Source organism: Halichondria panicea, chromosome 14 (genome assembly GCF_963675165.1).
Source record: "Halichondria panicea chromosome 14, odHalPani1.1, whole genome shotgun sequence".
NCBI lineage: Eukaryota > Metazoa > Porifera > Demospongiae > Suberitida > Halichondriidae > Halichondria > Halichondria panicea.
Window position 1 is genome coordinate 2,991,675 of NC_087390.1, and position 21,205 is coordinate 3,012,879.

Sequence of the window (21,205 nt, forward strand, 5' to 3'; positions counted from 1 at the left end):
CATGCATGCAGAGTGAGACATACATTACTGTCATAGGAACAAAGACGAGCAGGGCCTCTTCACAACACAAGTAAACCATAGAGCCTTGCTCTACGTACATAGGGCTGAGATAGAGGTAATAAAACACACATGGAAAAAAGAACAAGTGTGTCCACAGGTGGCTGACTACCATGCATCCTCCACAATTTCTTGCTCTTCGATTTGCAGTTTATTCTCAACTTCGCCAGGAAAAGTTCTTGATAACAAAGTGCATGGGCTGCGGCTGCTGCTTGTATTCTCAGTAGTATATGCTCAGCCTATATGAATGCATGCATGCATGTGCTGTGTATACAATGGCTATGTGCTGCCACACTGTAACGCAGGCCTTATTTTGCACATAATTATGGCTGCCTTATACTGTTATTGTCAGTGACCAAGCAGCACAGATTATAGGCTAGTAATATATTCTGTATTGGAGTTTAGATCTACATAAACATTATAGCCATTGATTCTCAACTCATCCTCCTATTACTGTTGTGCTGGCTTGACTCCACTGCTCTGAATAGACTTCTCTAGGGGGGCCCTATAATCACTAAGGGGGGCGTAAACCGCTAGTGCATTGGGGCCCCCCCTTACACCCCAAATCACTAGCGTTTTAGGGCCGGGGGCCCATATCGCTTCTACACCGTAATTGATTGCGTTCCTCCCACCTTACTTCACTTGTACAGGAATACATATAATTATAGATACATGTGCAACGAAGTAATAATCGAAACACATGAATGAAAATGTTCACATAATTTGTCAAGCCAGACTACATCATGACCTATCAACACTCAATTCCATCCATAATCCCCAGTGGTCGCTAGGGAAACGACCACAATCTTCAAGTCTCTCTTTGCCCACCAAACCAAAACCCTTGGCTCTCACACCACCATCCTTTGAGTGCAGATAGACACGGTCAAATCGGCACTTTGGTTTGTTTGGATAGGTCCATTGGAGATTGTCGTTCTTGGATACATCCCAGGTGAACTTCTCATCCTCAATTGAACCACAGGCCTCCCACACATCCACTGTGTCAGCTGGCAAACCGACCGATTTCACTTCATGGTCACGAATGTTCAAATCTCCTCCAAATATCCAAGTCGGGTTTTCAGAAATAATTTCAAACACTTTAGAAAGCTGAGCTTTTCTTGGCCCTCCGTAATCTTTCATACTCTCCAAATGAGATGTGAGTAAATTGATTTCAACTCCACCGAACACCACAGTACAAAAAAGAACATGCCGTCCCATGACTGTTTCCGGCAGGTCAATACACATCATGTTATCTCTAAAAAGCAGTCCTTTAGTTTTAAGTACCAAGATGGCGACATAGTAGCCGTATCTCTCACCAGCTCCTGGAGCAGAGTAATAGTCGTAATCGGCACCTAATGACTTGAGAATCTCCATTTCCGTGGATGGGACAACTTCTTGCAGGAACACTGCATGCGGTCGTCGTGACGATATGAGCTTGCACACTGCTTGAGCTCGCCTAATGGTGTCTCTTTTATCCAAACCATCGATGTTCCAGGATAGCAGAGTGAATGCCTCTGAGCTGCAGGGGGTAAGAGTGATTATATGTGTCATAGAAGACTATGATCTCTTCTTACTCACTGTCAGACTATGACATAATAGCTATACATGATCAAATAAGGTTGTAAAAACAGTTTGTTAGGTACATAATACCTTGTTTGTTCAGCCATTGCACTAGCAAAGAATGAGCAGGAGTAGTATGTCAGCCAGTACAGTCAGCTAGCTAGCTATATAATTATGGAAATGGTGCAGAAAGTTTGTTCCAGTTTATATTAGAACATTTTCCTACACATGCGCATTTGCTTCAACAATGGCTGAATGTATAGACCTACCAAGAATCAAAGAAGTTCGTGCCTATGTCAAACAGGCTGCTGCAGGAGACCAAGGTGCTCAGCTATATACTAAATGCAATCTCGCAAATAGATCTACTTGCTAGATCTAGCTATTTTGAATTGCTATTTTGGTAATTATTTAAGGGGGCGGATTCAGTGGAGCTTAGAGTAGTTGGGCTAGCTAGTCCAACTAGGGCTTTATAGGGTACCAGGTGCTTGAGCATTCCCCTGGGTGGCTCTAGAACTACCTTAGTTAGTCCTATGAATGTTTGATCTGATGACAAGCATAGAGAATTATATCTAGATCTAGCTATGAACTTTAATACAGCATGCATGCGCTGGACAATGGTAGAGGCAGTCTAGATACATGTAGCTAACTGTAGGATCTAGGAATCGATAGGACTCTATTATGTTGCAATTAATTGACCCACGTGCGCACTAATTGGTAGGCGTGGCTTACAATTTCAGCCTGCGCTTTGCGCAGGGTTTATGTTTTCCCTTAATACTCAGCACCCCTCTGCCTTCTTTTCTAAATCTGCCTCTGATTATTTTTAATGTTTTTCTGCACATGTACATGTAGGTGCCGACTGTCATGATGTATCTGACCAACACTGGATCAATGGCTACCCCACTCCAATAGCCAATCCGATGTCCATGTATCCTCGTTACCAAGGCTACCGGAAGTCGTGGGGCATTAATGCATTGGGCTCTGTGGTGGCAGAGGTGGAGGCGGAAGATGGGACATGTGGAGTGGGTATGTGAGGGTTGTGACTTGTGTAGAGTGATGTATACACATTTGTAAAATGGTGCGTTGTGACACAATCTCCTTCTAGGTGTGTCCATTGGCGGTGAGCCAGCGTGTTACATTATTGAGCATCACCTGAGCCGTTTCGTCGAGGGGCAGGACCCTAGCAACATAGAGCTGATGTGGGACCAAATGTATCGCAGCACCCTCAACTATGGCCGCAAAGGACTGCCAATGTGAGTTTCTGACTCATGATATGCGTAGACATTTTAATTACTATACCCTGAATTTTGAGTGTACACAATTCTTAGTCTGCAGTTCTTAGATTGAATGCCTGTGATATTATTTGCCTCCCCCTGTCTACAGCCAGGCTATCAGTGCTGTGGACCTGGCCTTGTGGGATCTCCAGGGCAAGCTTCTCAAGAAACCTGTGTTTGCTTTGCTGGGGGGCAAGACAAAGGTACATACTGTCAGGTGGAGGGGGAGGGGCTGTTTGATATTATTTATTGCCCATGCAGGAGCGGTTACCTGTGTACAGCACCACAGCTGAGCCTAAGATTGCCAAGGTAACTCACGCAGACACACTTTCTGTGCATAATTATACTCGGAATGTTTTTCACATGAATTTCTCTCGATCATTCTTGATTTTTGGGTAATCACACACACACACACACACACGAACAGGATCTTGGGTTTGTAGGTGCCAAGATTCCATGTGCATACGGCCCAGCTGATGGAGATGAGGGACTAGCAAAAAATGTTGAGATTTTCCGACGAGCACGAGAATCAGTTGGCCCTGACTACCCCCTCATGTGAGCTAGTGGGAGTGTGTTCATATGGGTGGGGGGGGGGGGGGGGGACACTGTCTGCTATGTACATGTCTACTCGCTGGAAACATTAGATTGCACACAATATTTGGGGTCTACATTGGATTAGTTCAAGTAGTACCAATGTACCAACTACAGTACAAGCAGTCGTCTAATAACCGCTTATGTTGCATGTACATGTACACAAGTTTCCAAGTTGGTTGACATGTACAATTAATGATTGGAATGTTGTGTGATCGGTCTAATAGTAATCTTTATTTGTTCCCCAGGCTGGACTGTTACATGGCCCTTAGCGTTCCATACGCAATAAAGGTATGTGCATGTACAATTATCACAATTAAAATATACAAAAACAGGTCTGTTTTATGACTCTTCATAAGATCGTCCACTACTTAAAACACTAAATTTATTGCTTTTGGGGCAAGTGCATAGGGTTAGTATAGCTATAGCTACGGTACAGAGGAGGTCCGACAACTGTGCACCTAGCATTAATTTTGCTGAATCAGCATTTCATAAAACTTGCTTTACAGATGTTATTGAGAGAGTTAGAGCTCCTATCTAAAACTAGACCTAACAATACAATAGAGGACTAAGTCTAAAAGGAGTGCAACACGTACCTCTAAAGGCAAGTTATATGAAAAATGATGATTCGATCAGCAAAACTTAATGTTAGGCGCACGGTTGTCGGACCTCCTCTGGTTACAGTACTTCTGATCCCTTGTAATTTTTGTGCCCTTGTGTAATGTACTTCAATCTCTTATGTTTAGTTGGCAAGGGCTTTGGAGCCTCTGAATTTGAAGTGGATTGAAGAGTGCCTGCCGCCTGATGATTACCATGGTTACACTGACCTCAAGGCTGCCCTGACTGGAACCACAATGGTCACCACTGGAGAGCACGAGTACACGCGGTAAGGAGGGGGTGTGCTATATGTAATTATTGTGCAATGGTTGGTAAGGAGGGGGTGTGCTATATGTAATTATTGTGCAATAGTTGGTAAGGAGGGGGTGTGCTATATGTAATTATTGTGCAATAGTTCCTGCAGCACATAGCTACCAAACATGGTAAAAATATGTATGTATGATTATTAGTGCATGAACATGTGACTGTGGAACATGCCACGCTAGTACAGACTTATGATGACGTAACTAAACAATCACACCATTGTGAATTGGATGTTTAACCATCAGGTGTCTGTTTATTTGTGCCATCATGCAGGTGTCTGTTTATTTGTGCTGCTTACTCAACCATTTAATCTCGACACAATCTACAATCTAATGTTCATGTACATGTGCCCTATACAAACACCATTAGCAATTGAGGCTTCCTATAATGCACACGGCTATTAGGAATCTCATGTTTCCTTTGCAGTTATCCCAGCCATGGCTTCTGTTTCCTAGCTAGCATCATTAGGCCATTAAATGCAGCCTTGCATGATTATTGTATTCTCTCAGGTATGGATTTCGCCAATTGATTGAAGGCAAGTGTGCTGACATTATTCAGCCTGACATCACCTGGATGGGTGGGATCACTGAAGCACGACGAATGGTTGCTATGGCAGCATCACATGACCTGAATGTGATCCCCCATGGCTCCAGTGTCTACTCATATCACCTGCAGTATGCCTTTGTCAACTGCCCTCTAGCTGAGTACATCAACCTCAGCCCAAAGGTACACACACACACACACACACACACACACACACACACACACACACACTGTCACAGAATATAATAATTGTGCATGCAGCTACAGTGACAGATCTAGACTGGTTCCATGGGTTCCATGGAACCACCCCTTTGACACAAGAACATATTAAAGGAGATAAACTTGCTAGCTCAGCTCAGCTCAGCAATCTCACTAGAATGATGTCATGCAATTGAGATGTGGGCAGGGCCATCTACCGCGCATGCTGATTGCTGAGGAAAAGTGATGACCTTCTTTTAGTGAAATTTAATGTCCCAATGCGCATGCTGACTGTTTGGAAGCAGTGACGACCTTTTTTTAATTCAGAGTGTTGAGCTGGAACCCTCCTTTCAAGAATCCTAGATCCGCCACTGACTGCTATATATTAAATGAGCTGTAAGGATGCTTCAGTTCAGTAGTTTAATAGTGTACAACTGGCCACTATAAGATAAAGGAAATCCCTCACTCACCAACTCCCCATACTAGTAAAGCGAACCTGACCTTTGCCAGTGAGAGTGTGTTTGTGTATTACATACATATTGTATATGTATATATTTCAATGTTTACATTGTGTATTACCTAACCCCATCACTTTCACTGTGCAGGCTGACAAAATTGTCCCCTACTTTGGGGACCTGTTCACAGATGAACCACTGCCTGGGAATGGATTCATTGACCTTCCCAACAGGTTAGTGCCCCAGGGTGGGCTACCAAGGCTACCACTGTGTGGGTAATGTTATGGCCTCAGGGACACCTCAATTGATAATAGTTGACCTCACTTGACCAGTGTGTGTAGAAACTAACCCCAGCAAAGTGTTTCAGAATGATGTGGATCAGTACTTTCAATGAGCTAATAACGCCTGCCTATACTGACACAGACTAGCAGTGGCTGTAAAAAAGGGGTGGCCTGCTAACACAGGTTGAAACTCAATTGAAACACATGCTATGGAGACTTTGAAGCCTCATCATAACCTAGCTGTATTAATAGAGGGTTGCCTGCTTATAGGATGACACTGTATTGACTGGCTATCTGTGCTGTGTTTTATACAGGGCTGGCTTTGGAGTGACCTTAAACAGAGATGGCCTACACCGACCTTACCCACGGACGGAGGAACAAGTAAACTCACTCAGTGTAGACACAACTTCCCCCCCCCCCCAATTTGTAGACACAATAATTATATACATTTGCTTTAATTTCCCCCCCTCCCAAATTTCATGATCAGCCAGATGTGTTGTACTAGCTAATAGATGTATATACATGTACTTAAAATGTAACATGCTTGTACGTACGTGTATATATAATACCATGCACCCCGTTAACACATTCATCACACCCACTCCACAGGTGAAGGCTCAGTGTGACTGCAATAAAGTGAACTATCAATCTGAACATTCAAAGATGCCTTTTTAAGAGTGCTAAATAATTTATAACAGACACATGATGCTATTATTTTTTATAAATGACCTTTGGAAATTTTAATAATAATTTATATGAATTGAACGAAATATTAATTAATGTAAACATTATACGTCATGTAGGATAAATGTTTGGGAGATAACAATGCTATTCATTACGAATGTATTAACCTAATTGGACAGTTTCAGAACAGTCATTTGAAAGTCTTGATGCAATTCAGAGAAAATCACGATCAAACTCGATGTATTTCATCTTCTGAGCCAATATCTTCTCAACGAAAGCGACTGTCTCTCCTTTCTTGCTACACGTTCCAGCGGTAACGTCACATGTATGGTCCTCAGGACAACAATGGACATTATCAGAACAACACACAGCACTAGGCAAAGGACAACAAGCGTACTCGCCTGGAAAGCCCTTGCAACATGTATTTCCATCGGAGCATTGGGTCTGGCCATCGGGACACATTACGCTCTTGGGTGATTTCACAGCAGCAATTTTCTCAAAGCTAGCAATTGTCTCTCCTTTCTTGCTACAAGTTCCAGCGGAAGGGTCACAGGTATAGCCGCTGGGACAACAATGGACACCATCAGAACAACACACAGCACTAGGTATTGGGCAGCAACCCCATTGACCGGAAGAGAGCTTGCAACAAGTGTTTCCATTGGGGCATTGGCTCTGGCCATCGGGACACATTACGCTCTCGGGATATTTCACGGCAGCAATTTTCTCAAAGAAAGCGATTGTCTCTCCTTTCTTGCTACAAGTTCCAACGGAAGGGTTACAGGTATAGCCGCTGGGACAACAATGGACACCATCTGAACAACACACAGCACTAGGTATTGGGCAGCAACCCCATTGACCGGAAGAGAGCTTGCAACAAGTGTTTCCATTGGGGCATTCGCTCTGGCCATCGGGACACACGACACTCTTGGGTGATTTCACAGCTGCAATTTTCTCAAAGAAAGCAATTGTCTCTCCTTTCTTGGTACAAGTTCCAGCGGTAACGTCACAGGTATAGCCGTTGGGACAACAATGGACACCATCAGAACAACACACAGCACTAGGTATTGGGCAGCAACCATATTTACCGGAAGAGAGCTTGCAACAAGTGTTTCCATTGGGGCATTGGCTCTGGCCGTCGGGACACATTACGCTCTTGGGAGATTTCACAGCAGCAATTTTCTCAAAGAAAGCGATAGTCTCTCCTTTTTTGCTACAAGCTCCACTGGAAACGTCACAGGTATAGCCGCTGGGACAACAATGGACACCATCTGAACAACACACAGCACTAGGTATTGGGCAGCAACCCCATTGACCAGAAGAGAGCTTGCAACAAGTATTTCCATTGGGGCATTCGCTCTTGTTATCTGGACACATTACGCTCTTGGGTGATTTCACAGCTGCAATTTTCTCAAAGAAAGCAATTGTCTCTCCTTTCTTGGTACAAGTTCCAGCGTTAACGTCACAGGTATAGCCGTTGGGACAACAATGGACACCATCAGAACAACACACAGCACTAGGTATTGGGCAGCAACCCCATTGACCGGAAGAGAGCTTGCAACAAGTGTTTCCATTGGGGCATTGGCTCTGGCCATCGGGACACATTACGCTCTCGGGATATTTCACGGCAGCAATTTTCTCAAAGAAAGCGATTGTCTCTCCTTTCTTGCTACAAGTTCCAACGGAAGGGTTACAGGTATAGCCGCTGGGACAACAATGGACACCATCAGAACAACACACAGCACTAGGTATTGGGCAGCAACCCCATTGACCGGAAGAGAGCTTGCAACAAGTGTTTCCATTGGGGCATTCGCTCTGGCCATCGGGACACACGACACTCTTGGGTGATTTCACAGCTGCAATTTTCTCAAAGAAAGCGATTGTCTCTCCTTTCTTGCTACAAGTTCCAACGGAAGGGTTACATGTATAGCCGTTGGGACAACAATGGATACCATCAGAACAACACACAGCACTAGGTATTGGGCAGCAACCCCATTGACCGGAAGAGAGCTTGCAACAAGTGTTTCCATTGGGGCATTGGGTCTGGCCATCGGGACACACTACGCTCTCGGGATATTTCACGGCAGCAATTTTCTCAAAGAAAGCAATTGTCTCTCCTTTCTTGCTACAAGTTCCAACGGAAGGGTTACAGGTATAGCCGCTGGGACAACAATGGACACCATCAGAACAACACACAGCACTAGGTATTGGGCAGCAACCCCATTGACCGGAAGAGTCCTTGCAACAAGTGTTTCCATTGGGGCATTCGCTCTGGCCATCGGGACACACGACACTCTTGGGTGATTTCACAGCTGCAATTTTCTCAAAGAAAGCAATTGTCTCTCCTTTTTTGGTACAAGTTCCAGCGGTAACGTCACAGGTATAGCCGTTGGGACAACAATGGACACCATCAGAACAACACACAGCACTAGGTATTGGGCAGCAACCATATTTACCGGAAGAGAGCTTGCAACAAGTGTTTCCATTGGGGCATTGGCTTTGGCCGTCGGGACACATTACGCTCTTGGGAGATTTCACAGCAGCAATTTTCTCAAAGAAAGCGATAGTCTCTCCTTTTTTGCTACAAGCTCCACTGGAAACGTCACAGGTATAGCCGCTGGGACAACAATGGACACCATCTGAACAACACACAGCACTAGGTATTGGGCAGCAACCCCATTGACCAGAAGAGAGCTTGCAACAAGTATTTCCATTGGGGCATTCGCTCTTGTTATCTGGACACATTACGCTCTTGGGTGATTTCACAGCTGCAATTTTCTCAAAGAAAGCAATTGTCTCTCCTTTCTTGGTACAAGTTCCAGCGTTAATGTCACAGGTATAGCCGTTGGGACAACAATGGACACCATCAGAACAACACACAGCACTAGGTATTGGGCAGCAACCCCATTGACCGGAAGAGAGCTTGCAACAAGTGTTTCCATTGGGGCATTGGCTCTGGCCATCGGGACACATCACGCTCTTGGGAGATTTCACAGCAACAATTTTCTCAAAGAAAGCAATTGTCTCTCCTTTCTTGCTACAAGTTCCAGCGGAGGGGTCACAGGTATAGCCGCTGGGACAACAATGGACACCATCTGAACAACACACAGCACTAGGTATTGGGCAGCAACCCCATTGACCAGAAGAGAGCTTGCAACAAGTATTTCCATTGGGGCATTCGCTCTGGCCATCGGGACACACGACACTCTTGAGTGATTTCACAGCTGCAATTTTCTCAAAAAAAGCTATTGTCTCTCCTTTCTTGGTACAAGCTCCACTGGAAACGTCACAGGTATAGCCGCTGGGACAACAATGGATATGATCAGAACAACACACAGCATTAGCATTTGGACAACAACCATATTGACCGGAAGCGAGCATGCAACAAGTGTTTCCATTGGGGCATTCGCTCTTGTTATCTGGGCACACTACGTTCATGGGTGATTTAACAGTTGTAAAGAAAGCGATAGTCTCTCCTTTCTTGCTACAAGCTCCACTGGAAACGTCACAGGTATAGCCGCTGGGACAACAATGGACACCATCAGAACAACACACAGCACTAGGTATTGGGCAGCAACCATATTTACCGGAAGAGAGCTTGCAACAAGTGTTTCCATTGGGGCATTCGCTCTGGCCATCGGGACACACGACACTCTTGGGAGATTTCACAGCAGCAATTTTCTCAAAGAAAGCGATTGTCTCTCCTTTCTTGCTACAAGTTCCAACGGAAGGGTTACAGGTATAGCCGCTGGGACAACAATGGACACCATCAGAACAACACACAGCACTAGGTATTGGGCAGCAACCCCATTGACCGGAAGAGAGCTTGCAACAAGTGTTTCCATCGGGGCATTGGCTCTGGCCATCAGGACACACGACACTTTTGGGTGATTTCACAGCTGCAATTTTCTCAAAGAAAGCAATTGTCTCTCCTTTCTTGCTACAAGCTCCACTGGAAACGTCACAAGTATAGCCGTTGGGACAACAATGGACACCATCAGAACAACACACGGCTATAGGTATTGGACAGCAACCCCACTGACCGGCAGTAAGCTTGCAACAAGTGTTTTCAGCAGGGCATTCGCTCCGTTTATCTGGACACACGACACTCTTCGGTGATTTAACTTCAGTAAGCATTTTCATCACTATTTGACCAAAATAGTCAGTACAAGTTCCATCGCTATTGCATGCATAGTCGGTAGGACAACAGTGCAGACCATCTTTACAACAAACAGCTCCAGATATAGGACAACATCCGTAACCGTCGTTACTCTCCAGTTTGCAGCATGTGTTATTGTTGGGACAATTAGAACCATCAACACAAGTGACGATCTCAGGAGATGTTGAAATTGCTACCATATCTATTAGCTCATTGCTCGGTGATTTTGCACATGATTTGGTCGTAACGTCACAGGTGTATCCACTAGGGCAGCAGTGAACCTTGTCTGCACAACAGGAAGCTCCGGGATGAGGACAACAGCCCCAGCCTGCAGTGAGTTGACAGCAGGTGGCAGTGCTGGAGCAGTTGGTCTTCTTATCCGCACATTGGTGTTCAGCGAACTGCAGTAAATAGGAAGTTAATTAATATCATTCATGTACTTCCAGATATTTTCCTGCTGTGCTATAATAATAATTTTACAGTAACTATTGAGAAAAGGAAACTGAATGCAACTACAGACAGTAGGAATAAAAGCTCCAGCTTGTATTAATAAACAAGCAAACTTGTAAAAGATATAATTTTATTTTACCACAATTTTTATCCCTGATACTAAACCACACTTACATCAATTTGCTCAAATATTGGATGAGCAAGAGATATTCCAATAAATGAAAGAGTCACGAACAAGATCACAGAGCTAGAGAGCTGCATCTTTGCTGCGTTGCAGTGCTATTTGCGGTTGCAATAAAAAAGGTCAATCTCTATAAATACCATCACATGATTCTGAAGTCTTAGTACGCATGCGCAAAGGGAAAGTCCAAGCATGCGCATGTCTAGTGTGATCTGAAAGAAGTCCCAGTCGATGTTCAGAAGTAGTAGTTGAACATTCATATAATGGCTGAGAATGTGAAAGTTGCAGTCCGTGTTAGACCATTCATATCCTAACAGCTAACTCCTATAAGTCACTTGATGCATCTATTACTGCAAGTGGTTTAGCTACACATTTAATTGAGTGCATTATTTTAACGTCAGCTAATTCCCTTAACCCCATCTCACAATCAACGGGAGCTGACACGCAAGGCGAAAGTGATCATCCAGATGCATGGTCACTCCACTTCCATTTTTGACCCAACCCAACCGAACGCTGAGCCCAAGAAATTCTCCTTTGATTACAGCTACTGGTCACATGACGGGTTCAGTGAGAATACGGACGGCTATCTGGCCCCTGAAAGTGCAGATTATGCAGATCAGGTGACTAATTCATGGGCAATCATGGCTCAATAATTATATTATAGCTAACATATGGCTGTTTCACAATAATTTTATGATAATTATGACAATGTTTGAGGGAAAATTGTTCTTCCTCTAGATCTACTTGTGTAACACACTACATCTTATACCTGCAGAAAAAGGTGTTTAGTGATCTTGGTAAAGGAGTGCTTGACAATGCCTGGAAGGGGTACAACTGCTCCTTGTTTGCCTACGGGCAGACCGGCTCTGGAAAGTCCTTTTCCATGGTTGGGTATGGAGCTAATAAAGGTTATATTACAATGATCTTAACGAGCTGTTACAAGTGTTGGTTTGTATGAATTGGCCTCTAAGTCTCGAATTCATGCAGTCGGGTGGTATATAGTAATGTTGACTTGAATTCTACCACTTAAAACGTACCCAAGCTAGCTAGTATAATTGTCCTAATGCAGTTCTTTTTTCCCTGTATACTGCAGGAATTGTTCCAGTGACCTGTGAAGAGCTATTCAAAGGAATAGAAAGCAAGGCTGACTCTGGTGTGCAGTTCCAAGTGGTACTGAGCATGTTGGAGATATACAATGAGCAAGTGAGAGACCTTCTCAACCCTGCCTCCAACGTCAAAGGGGGGCTCAAAGTCAGGGAACACCCCAGCAGGGGGTTTTATGGTATGTGTGGAAGGAAATAGCTATTCGTTGCCCATAAAATTCTACATGAATAACGACCGATGCTTGCCAATAAAACTTCCACAATGACAATTTTTTCTACTATCGCAGTTGACCAGTTGCGTTCAGTGGCTGTAAAGAACTATGAGGACATTGAGAAGAGGATTGCCGAGGGCACTAAGAACCGCACCATCGCCTCCACTAACATGAATGCCACATCCTCTAGAGCACACACTATTGTGGCTGTTACCTTTGTACAGAAGACCAACAATGAAGCGGGGAAAGGCATGACAAAGACGTCTGTTATCAACCTTGTGGATCTGGCAGGAAGGTACATATAAATACACTAACTTGTAGCTCTCTTTACAGATGATGTACATGCATGTACGTACGCACAACGATAACATTTAATTAGTAGTAGAGTATGTTAGGTGTGACTAGGGACGTTTAACACTGGCTGATGTTAATTTTCAATTACTTATCTTTCCCATGCTACACAGTGAAAGAGCTGACTCCACTGGTGCCGTGGGTGCAAGACTGCAAGAGGGGGCGGCCATCAATAAGTCACTGTCTACTCTCGGGAATGTTATCAAAGGTGTGTCAAATTGAAATACTGCATTATTGATAACATGCCTCATTCAGCACTCGCTGATGCCTCTACTGGGAAGAAAACACTTGGTAAGTATTGCACTAGGATGCTAGCTTTTTACAGCTCCTTTGATTAATTCTCAACATACAGTTCCATTTCGAGATTCAGTTCTGACCAAACTGCTCAAGAATGCACTGGGTGGCAACTCAAAAACTATTATGGTTAGAACAACAGAAATGATAATTATGGTCAACTTTCTATATACCTCTCATATTCATGCAGATTGCAGCTCTGAGTCCGGCAGACATTAATTATGATGAGACTCTTTCAACACTAAGATTTGGTATAATATATGACCCACCCCCCATACACAAAGTCAATGACATGTGCGATATACTAGCTATAGTTTTAGCATGTGTTTTCATTATCTACAGCTGATCGTGCCAAGAGTATCAAAACCACAGCAACAGTAAATGAGAGTGCAACAGACAAACTCATCCGAGAGCTTCGGGAGGAGAATGCTCGATTGCTGGAAATGATAAAGAATGGGCAACTCAGTCCAAGTGCCTTAGCAATTGGGGAAGAGTCAACGTCCGTAGATGCAGGTTTGTGAATATCGATACTGCATTTACATACTGCACCTTGTAATGAGATGAGTGTTAATGGGTAATGTAATGTGCAGATGAGATTCGAAGGAACATGGAAATGGAGCTAGCTGAGACGGTAAGTGCACTGTACTTGTTGTTTCTGAAGTGTATTCTTGTCCGTGTATTTGTATTGTAGCTAGAGGCTAACAAAAGAGAGATGGAGGAGATGCAGAAGTCATGGGAACAGAAGCTGGCAGAATCTCAGAAAACGCATCAGGTCAGTTCAATTTTTAAAGTAGTAGTATAGTAGACTAGTAAGGGGGTTGCAATAAAATGAACTGGCTGTAACAGTGTGCATGCATGTACGTATACTGACAGTGTACGTTTAGAGTGTACTACATGCAGTCTGTGCTTGGTTGTTTGTGTCCCATGCTTTCTTCCAATCTTTAGGAGAAAGACAAACAAGAGGCAAAAAGGAGCAAGGATTTGCAGAAACTGCCTCACTTATGGAATCTTAATGAGGACCCTCAGCTGACAAATATGGTCTCTCACATAGTGAAAACGGGGAAGAGTAAAATAGGCAACAAAAAGGCAAAGACACCACCGGAAATTCTTCTGCAAGGACTCAGTATTCAAACACAGCATGCTGTGGTTAGCAATACGGACAACAAAGAGATCAAATTGTGTCCTGTGGAGGGAGCTAAGATTCTACTCAATGGAGAACCGCTCACTGGCTCTGTCATACTACATCACAATGACAGGTTAGAATGAGTAGCGAAATATTTTGCCGTGTCTAGTTGATCACCTTTATATAGTTTCTATCTTTCGGAGCTATACCTGTCACACACTGAATGTCCAAATTGTAAGCTTATAATAATATAATTATGACTCTATTTTGTTCGTGCAGGGTTTTGTTCGGTTCCAACCATCTGTACGTATTTCATCACCCGAAGGAACTGCATTCCCTGATCAAGTCAAGCAAGAAACCAAAGGCCATCACGTATGACTTTGCACAGGGAGAAATAGCTACGAGTTCGGGATTTGATATGAGTACTGAGGGTAAAAGCAAAGACGACATCTTGCTGCAACAAGACCTCATCTCTCTCATGCCCATGGTGTACGAAGCCAATGCCATCAGTGAGGAGCTGAACAAGAAGGTTAGTGAATATCGTTTAATTGGTAACTCAAGTTGTGTCTATTCATCATGTAAAACGTTGCATGGGTCTCCTGCATTTTAAAAGTACCAAAGCTCTGTAAATTGTAATGAGTTCTAGTCATCCATTTCAATGGAGCCGCCTATTCAGATGGTATGCTTAAATCTCAAATTTGGAGCAGCATAATTTTTCAATCTCGGCAAAAGACCATGGGCATAAATTAATAAGCCCATAGAAATTGGTTTCAACACGTCAATCTTTGCACTACATGCATGGATACCGTATCATTGATGTGAAGCAATTGTACACGCATATGTACAATGTATGGTACAGTGAAATAAAAATCTAAGTCAATTAAAAAATATATAGTACATCACCAAACATATACAATTTTGACATTTTATGGTTATACCTTCTCAATTGCTGCTTTACCTACATGACTGGATGATGTTGATCACAGCACACTGCACACTTATACTCTTTCAGATGTATTTTGAGATTATCCTGGTGTCCCCACAAGCGCGAGGACTTAAGGAGGGACGGACCGAGGTTAAAGTCAAGATGAGGAGTTTGGTCAACGATGACTCATGTTTGTTCGGCCGAAACAACTTCCTCGATAGAAAATATCGTATGCAGGAAATGTACCAGAACTACATCGAAGGCGGGGACTGGGACCTGCAGGAGGTGGGCTATCATGAGTACTCGTAGCTTAATATTTTGTTGCTCTATGCATGGTGAAACGTGACTGACATTAATTGATATTGTGTTAATTTTAGTTAAGCTAAGCTAACAACACTAGCTTATTTAATACACTGTTCTAAGTAGTTCCCCACCCGCCCCCCCTCTCAGGAGAAGAGTCCGTTCTGGCAGCCAGCTGATATTGATGTGCATATCGGATCTGTACACGTCTACCTGCAAAGCTTGACTTACATGGTACATAATAACTATTATGGGCACAACCACTACAGAATCTGTTGTACTGACATGTACGTGACTTCTATACGTTTAGATTGAGCTTGAGGAGCAGTTGACAATCACGGATTACAAGGGTAACGAGCAAGGGCTCCTTAGTGTGGAGGTGTGGCCTTGCAACAAAGACGGGACCACCCTTTCTGACAACGAGGACCTGTTTGTAGAAGACCCAGAGGAATTGGTAAGAGTTGTTTAACATCCTTTTGCCGATAGCCCCTCTTATTTCTCCCTCTTCCCCTAGCTTGGCAAGACAGTGAACTTCCTGCTTCGAGTGGCCCATGCTCGTGGCATACCCCCCAAACTGAGCAAAGGTGTCTACTGTAAGTACAAGTTCTATCTGGACAGTGAAGATACCGACACACAGAGGATCTCCGGGACAACCAACCCTGAGTTCGAGTTCTCCAAACATTACTGTATCAATCCGGTCACTAAACAGTTTCTGGATTACCTCAACTTGCAACCACTTATTATTGAGGTCTGGGGACAGCAGGTGAGCGATTATAAGGTGGTGGTTTCATACACAACATTCTGATATGCATGAATCCGTGTCACCTGTACACTTCTTTATTACGCTATATAAATACAGTACTACGTAAGTGGGATATAAATACACTGCAATGAACTACCGGAGATGTACATTATATTACTGTTATGGAAACATTCATTGTTGCTATTGCATTTCGATTACATGTCCTGACACTTCACCATGCAGTCGAGTCAATCTACAAAAGGAACCGCAGCACAGCTGAACACAAGGGAGCTGGTCTCCAAGGAAACCACTCGGATTGGCAGTGCAGCCATGCTCAATCCCACAAAACAGAAGGTGTAAAACACAATCTTTAGCGGCACGTACCATTGTGTATAGACATACACATGTAGTCATTATAATTTATAGTGTGTGTGTCATATACAGTACTAGCTAGTGTACTCAAACCTCCTTCCCACGCAGGACGAGGAGCGTTATCGGCTAATGTGTGAGCTGTCAGGGGCCAAGAGGAGGGCGGAGCGAATGGAGAGCAAAGTTCGCAAGATCAGGGCTCTTGTGGAAAAGGCAGACAATGAGAAAGTAGAAGAGCTAAAGGTGAGAGCAGTCTTAAATTACATTTTGCTTTGTCTAATAAATGTTATGATTATACACACCTGGATTGTTGTATACATGTAAAGTGCTATACTGTATAGATTATACACATTATAGAATGTGTAACCGTTACTTTATCACACCTGTACCTCCCACCCATTCTACACACAGGTCTCCGAAGTGAAGGACATTCTAAACAGTGAGGCACACACCTTCAAGGCTGTGGCCACAATGGTAGCTCTTACTAACAGGGCCAATGTATTTAAGAAAAACAAAGCCAGTGTATTAACAAAGAACAGCAAAGCCACAGCAGCGGAAACAACCAACAGCGAGTCTCAGATCTGCTCTGTCATGTAATAAACATCTCATCATAATTTTAAATCATTATCTCATGTTTATCCAATGTAATTGTAGCTATAACAATATTAAACATGCAGTCCTATGCCATGTGATAGTGCAAGTTCATCGCACAATTAAAAATTGTACAGTAGGCAAAAAAATTAATTTCTGCCTGAGATATATATGCAATATAATAAATAAAGCCACTCGTATGCGTAACAGTGCACCAGTAAATATACCAATTTTGCTTGTTTCACTCGGTCGAATTTCTCCAACTATAAAACTTGCGCTCTATCATGTACAATCTCCTATCAATTGCTGATTGTCTGCATGCATGCACTCAAAGGGGGGGGGGGGTGCATAGTTATAGGCCTAGCTCAAACACATACAGGTATAATTATACACAAAATCACATCCATATAAATTGAATACATCAGTTATACTTATGAACTACTAAGACGAATGCATACTAGAAGTCAATCACAATAATTATTGATAGAGACCTCTGTATATAACTGTCTGTGGGAGGCATTTTACTTTGTTGTGGTAGTTGAGGTAACACTGTTTGCGCTTTGTAGTCTCCTGACTGTACTGGAATTAGGTCATCCAAAGCTGGCTCTCTCAGCTGGTCAGGTCTGATGTAGTCACCAAGTTTGTCATTTCAGTGGTTCTTCTTGATCCACTTCTCTGATAGGGACTGGCTGGTAGTGCAGGCTTCTTCTAACAGTGGTTAACACCTTCTTCTGAAATTTATTCAGCTGAACTCTGCACACGTCGAGCATAGCTATATATAATTAATTTATGGTAGAAGATTATACACACAAATGCTGTAAATGCGGCAGACATGGATACAATGGCTAGATTTTGTTGATTTCCACCTATCTTCTTCACATAGGAGGTAGAAACACTAGAATAGTTAGATTACCGAGATAAAATGTTTCCGAAAATTCGACTGGCCACGTGCTGTAAATTGGCTTGTATACCAGTTTGTGAATGAAAGACATCGTTGAAACGAACAGTATAACAAATGATTCAGTAGCAAACGCAGTGGCGAAAGAGTGAAGTAGCCTAGCAAGCAGTAGTAGCCCCACCCAATAGCGATGCTTATCAGAAAAGGGAGCATGATGTGCCTCGGATGTGCCTTCATGAAGTGAATGTAGTACCTGTGGGAGGTCCACTTCATTAACCAGCGATTTAGAGCATCGATTCAATAGCTGACCAAATAAAAGCACTGCAGAGGTAAACGGCTCCAAAAATAGCGATGATGATAGATATCAGAAATCGTGGGATATGACTAGCAGTATAGTACAACACGTTAGCATCATATAGCCATACTATCAACTGTTTGTCATTATATAGTTAATTATAGTGACTTGAAGACCTGTAATGACGATGCGAAGTAGTTTCGAGTAACATAAAAGAGCAAGCGTGTAGAGAGTAGCTTCGGGATTTCTTTTACCATTAAAATCTCCGAGAATGGTTACACAACACCATAATGGTTCCTATCAGGAGAAATACATAGGTTGGAAACACAAGTTGTAGTAAGAACTTTTCATAATAGTTCATTGTTTCACAGAAGCAACTTTCGATTCCCAAGTCAAGGTTAAGCCATGATATGAAGACAGTAAGAAAGTTTGGCGTGGCAAATGGAAGAAAGATCGAGCCATTTGCCGCTAGAATGTTGGTATAGAAGATGAGCCCATATGAATGGTCCCTGTTGCAACTGTCATGTTTAGAGCTAAAATGAATGCTACGAATCCAATACCAGCCAGAGCAAATGGTACAATCAAGAAGAGGTAGTAGTTAGAACATTGTAGACACCTTGAGCTGCCAAACACTAAACTGAGCCCATGTCCACACTCACCACACAGTCGTCCAGTTCTGTTGAAGGCGCATTGTTTATTCTCTTCTGTCTGATTGATGTTGACTGGTTTCTTAACACAATAGTCAAATGGACAGCCATGTGTGACAATAAATGGGCTAGAGTACGCCTGGATTCGAGGCTAGGCTTGAACATGATTCTTACTTGTTGAACTGAGATACCTTGATTCCCACAAGGACCGTCTGCATAAAATACTAACATAGCGCTGGAGTCATTAGAATAGGCATTTTACTCTAACTCAGTGCACTGATCCTTTAGGTGTCTAAATTATTGTCCTTCTTTGAGTCATCCAATTCCTCCCTTCTCCGATTGAAGTGAGCTGATGATTGTTGCAGGAACTGGTTTACCTACCTGGTCTACAGCAACAATGTTCAGTATAAATGGCTCTCCTTTCTTCTTGAAGACAGTGGGGTGTGTGTAATTGCACTTTAGGACATCATTCTCACAAAAGCACAATTGAAGTGGGTGGGAAGAAATGTGGTCATGGAATTCCATTGAATTTGGTAATCCCATAAGTTAAACACCTGTGACAATGATCTCTTTCCTTATTGCCCAGTTAAACCCTGCTGTAGCTTGGAGGTATGAAATGCCATTGCGATACTTATACTCAGGGTGTACTGTAAGTACTTGAGCCAATTGGCTGATTGTAAATCTGTCCAGTAGTCCACTAAATATACGGTTTAATTGGTGTACTTATTTCTGTCTGATACATGCAGACTCCATGCATGCAGGGGTCAGCCTCAGACTCAGATTCAAGCACTTCAAGGTGTGTTTATAATTATGCGGAAAGTCTCTCCTAAGGACATTCAATTAAAGTGTTATACTTATAAGTAATCTGCACATTATACTCCCATTATTTCAATTGCATAATTATATAAGTCCTAGGAAACGCCTCACTTTTGATGCTCCTCGCAGGGATCTCAAATAGGTAACTTTATAGTATGACATGATTGCGAACAGCATGATTACAATTCATTCATTTATAGTCCCCACTGAAGTCATGCTCGCCATCACACTCTGATTTGGCCAATGAAAAGCCATCGTGGGTATGTTTTCATTACATAGTTCACCCATGCACATTGTAATTATGTATGCATGCATTGCAACATGCAGTACAAGGACGAGAGCGAGTACGAATCAGAGTGGGCCCTGGATTCTGACTACGATGAACCTATGTCAGCAAGAATGGCATACATGGTACAGCTCAAGGTTGGAAGAGGATATTAGTCAAAAAAGAGAAGTGTAACTGAGACTATATTATAATAGCCACGCATGCAGCATGCATGCAGTGTCAATTAATGAGCTGTCATAATTATCTTAATTAGTTTTTTCCGTTTTCCATTTTCTATTCTATATACATATAGCCTCGATTCCATGCAGGCCGCGAAGAGAAAGGCGCTATTTTCTTCGCGGCTGGAATCGAGGCTAGGGTACGATAAGATATTCGATTTTAGTCACTATTTATTTTCACCTGTTGTACATATAGCGATGGAATTTAGTGACTACTATTACGTGAGTATGTCTTTTTTTGGGATGGATTCATCAAGTAAATTTTTATTTACAGATCCAGTCACTGGATTGTGATTGGCCATTGTGTAGGTTGTGTGTATATAGGTGAATGAATAAGCACAACATATCCAAAAATGTTTTCATGACAACATCTTCTTATACGTTATAATATAGTATTCTCCCTATTCTTACAAGGTATACTCTCTGTCTACTACCCCTGGTTGGGAAGACACCCTACAAAACGTACCCTGAGTGGGCTACACCCCCCTTTTTCTCTAATTGGAATCAGGACTGCACCCCTCTTTGGTGAGTTGAGCAGTGCTTTTTTGTGTCAGTTGCCTAGAAGGTTATATAATTATGGTAGGACAGGGGAGCATAAGTTAGGATGGATAAACAATCAAGTGTAGAGGATGTAGTGGGGTAGGACGGGGGAGCATAAGGTAGGAGGATGAACAATAAAGTGTAGGACGT

General features: G+C 42.9%; 4 protein-coding genes across 4 annotated transcripts; 2 read left to right on the top strand and 2 right to left on the bottom strand.

Annotated features, from left to right (window-relative positions):
* Positions 1-699: 699 nt before the first annotated feature.
* Positions 700-1,856, bottom strand: LOC135347641 (tyrosyl-DNA phosphodiesterase 2-like). The gene is made up of 2 exons (XM_064545680.1): positions 1,705-1,856; positions 700-1,573 (listed from the first exon to the last, which is right to left on the bottom strand). The coding sequence occupies exons 1-2, from the start codon at positions 1,719-1,721 to the stop codon at positions 799-801; spliced, it is 792 nt and encodes a 263-aa protein (XP_064401750.1). The 5' UTR covers positions 1,722-1,856; the 3' UTR covers positions 700-798.
* Positions 1,823-6,644, top strand: LOC135347625 (L-rhamnonate dehydratase-like). The gene is made up of 12 exons (XM_064545662.1): positions 1,823-1,937; positions 2,464-2,637; positions 2,717-2,864; positions 2,995-3,088; positions 3,147-3,194; positions 3,313-3,440; positions 3,725-3,767; positions 4,223-4,362; positions 4,907-5,123; positions 5,744-5,826; positions 6,189-6,255; positions 6,484-6,644. Exons 1-12 carry the CDS (start codon positions 1,862-1,864, stop codon positions 6,547-6,549), a joined length of 1,284 nt encoding a protein of 427 aa, XP_064401732.1. The 5' UTR covers positions 1,823-1,861; the 3' UTR covers positions 6,550-6,644.
* On the bottom strand, positions 6,605-11,497 carry LOC135347580 (multiple epidermal growth factor-like domains protein 6). The gene is made up of 2 exons (XM_064545608.1): positions 11,339-11,497; positions 6,605-11,115 (listed from the first exon to the last, which is right to left on the bottom strand). The coding sequence occupies exons 1-2, from the start codon at positions 11,423-11,425 to the stop codon at positions 6,772-6,774; spliced, it is 4,431 nt and encodes a 1,476-aa protein (XP_064401678.1). The 5' UTR covers positions 11,426-11,497; the 3' UTR covers positions 6,605-6,771.
* A 26-nt stretch (positions 11,498-11,523) lies between these two features.
* On the top strand, positions 11,524-17,533 carry LOC135347589 (kinesin-like protein KIF28). Its single transcript, XM_064545619.1, has 21 exons — positions 11,524-11,649; positions 11,770-11,965; positions 12,121-12,253; positions 12,439-12,627; positions 12,736-12,955; positions 13,125-13,219; positions 13,267-13,302; positions 13,364-13,434; positions 13,496-13,556; positions 13,648-13,818; positions 13,896-13,936; positions 13,997-14,077; positions 14,251-14,561; positions 14,708-14,957; positions 15,441-15,638; positions 15,804-15,887; positions 15,964-16,107; positions 16,168-16,416; positions 16,639-16,749; positions 16,876-17,007; positions 17,176-17,533. Exons 1-21 carry the CDS (start codon positions 11,609-11,611, stop codon positions 17,359-17,361), a joined length of 3,000 nt encoding a protein of 999 aa, XP_064401689.1. The 5' UTR covers positions 11,524-11,608; the 3' UTR covers positions 17,362-17,533.
* The last annotated feature ends 3,672 nt before the right edge of the window (positions 17,534-21,205 follow it).

Bases quoted from the DNA above. Each gene is read 5' to 3' on its own strand.
- LOC135347625 (XM_064545662.1), top strand. From the start codon at position 1,862: ATGGCTGAATGTATAGACCTACCAAGAATCAAAGAAGTTCGTGCCTAT. The intron at 3,441-3,724 runs GTGAGCTAGTGG...TTTGTTCCCCAG, and splicing joins GGCCCTGACTACCCCCTCAT to GCTGGACTGTTACATGGCCC. The intron at 6,256-6,483 runs GTAAACTCACTC...CCCACTCCACAG, and splicing joins ACCCACGGACGGAGGAACAA to GTGAAGGCTCAGTGTGACTG.
- LOC135347580 (XM_064545608.1), bottom strand. From the start codon at position 11,425: ATGCAGCTCTCTAGCTCTGTGATCTTGTTCGTGACTCTTTCATTTATT. The intron at 11,116-11,338 runs GTAAGTGTGGTT...TATTTACTGCAG, and splicing joins CAATATTTGAGCAAATTGAT to TTCGCTGAACACCAATGTGC.
- LOC135347589 (XM_064545619.1), top strand. From the start codon at position 11,609: ATGGCTGAGAATGTGAAAGTTGCAGTCCGTGTTAGACCATT. The intron at 14,958-15,440 runs GTTAGTGAATAT...ATACTCTTTCAG, and splicing joins GTGAGGAGCTGAACAAGAAG to ATGTATTTTGAGATTATCCT. The intron at 16,417-16,638 runs GTGAGCGATTAT...TTCACCATGCAG, and splicing joins TTGAGGTCTGGGGACAGCAG to TCGAGTCAATCTACAAAAGG.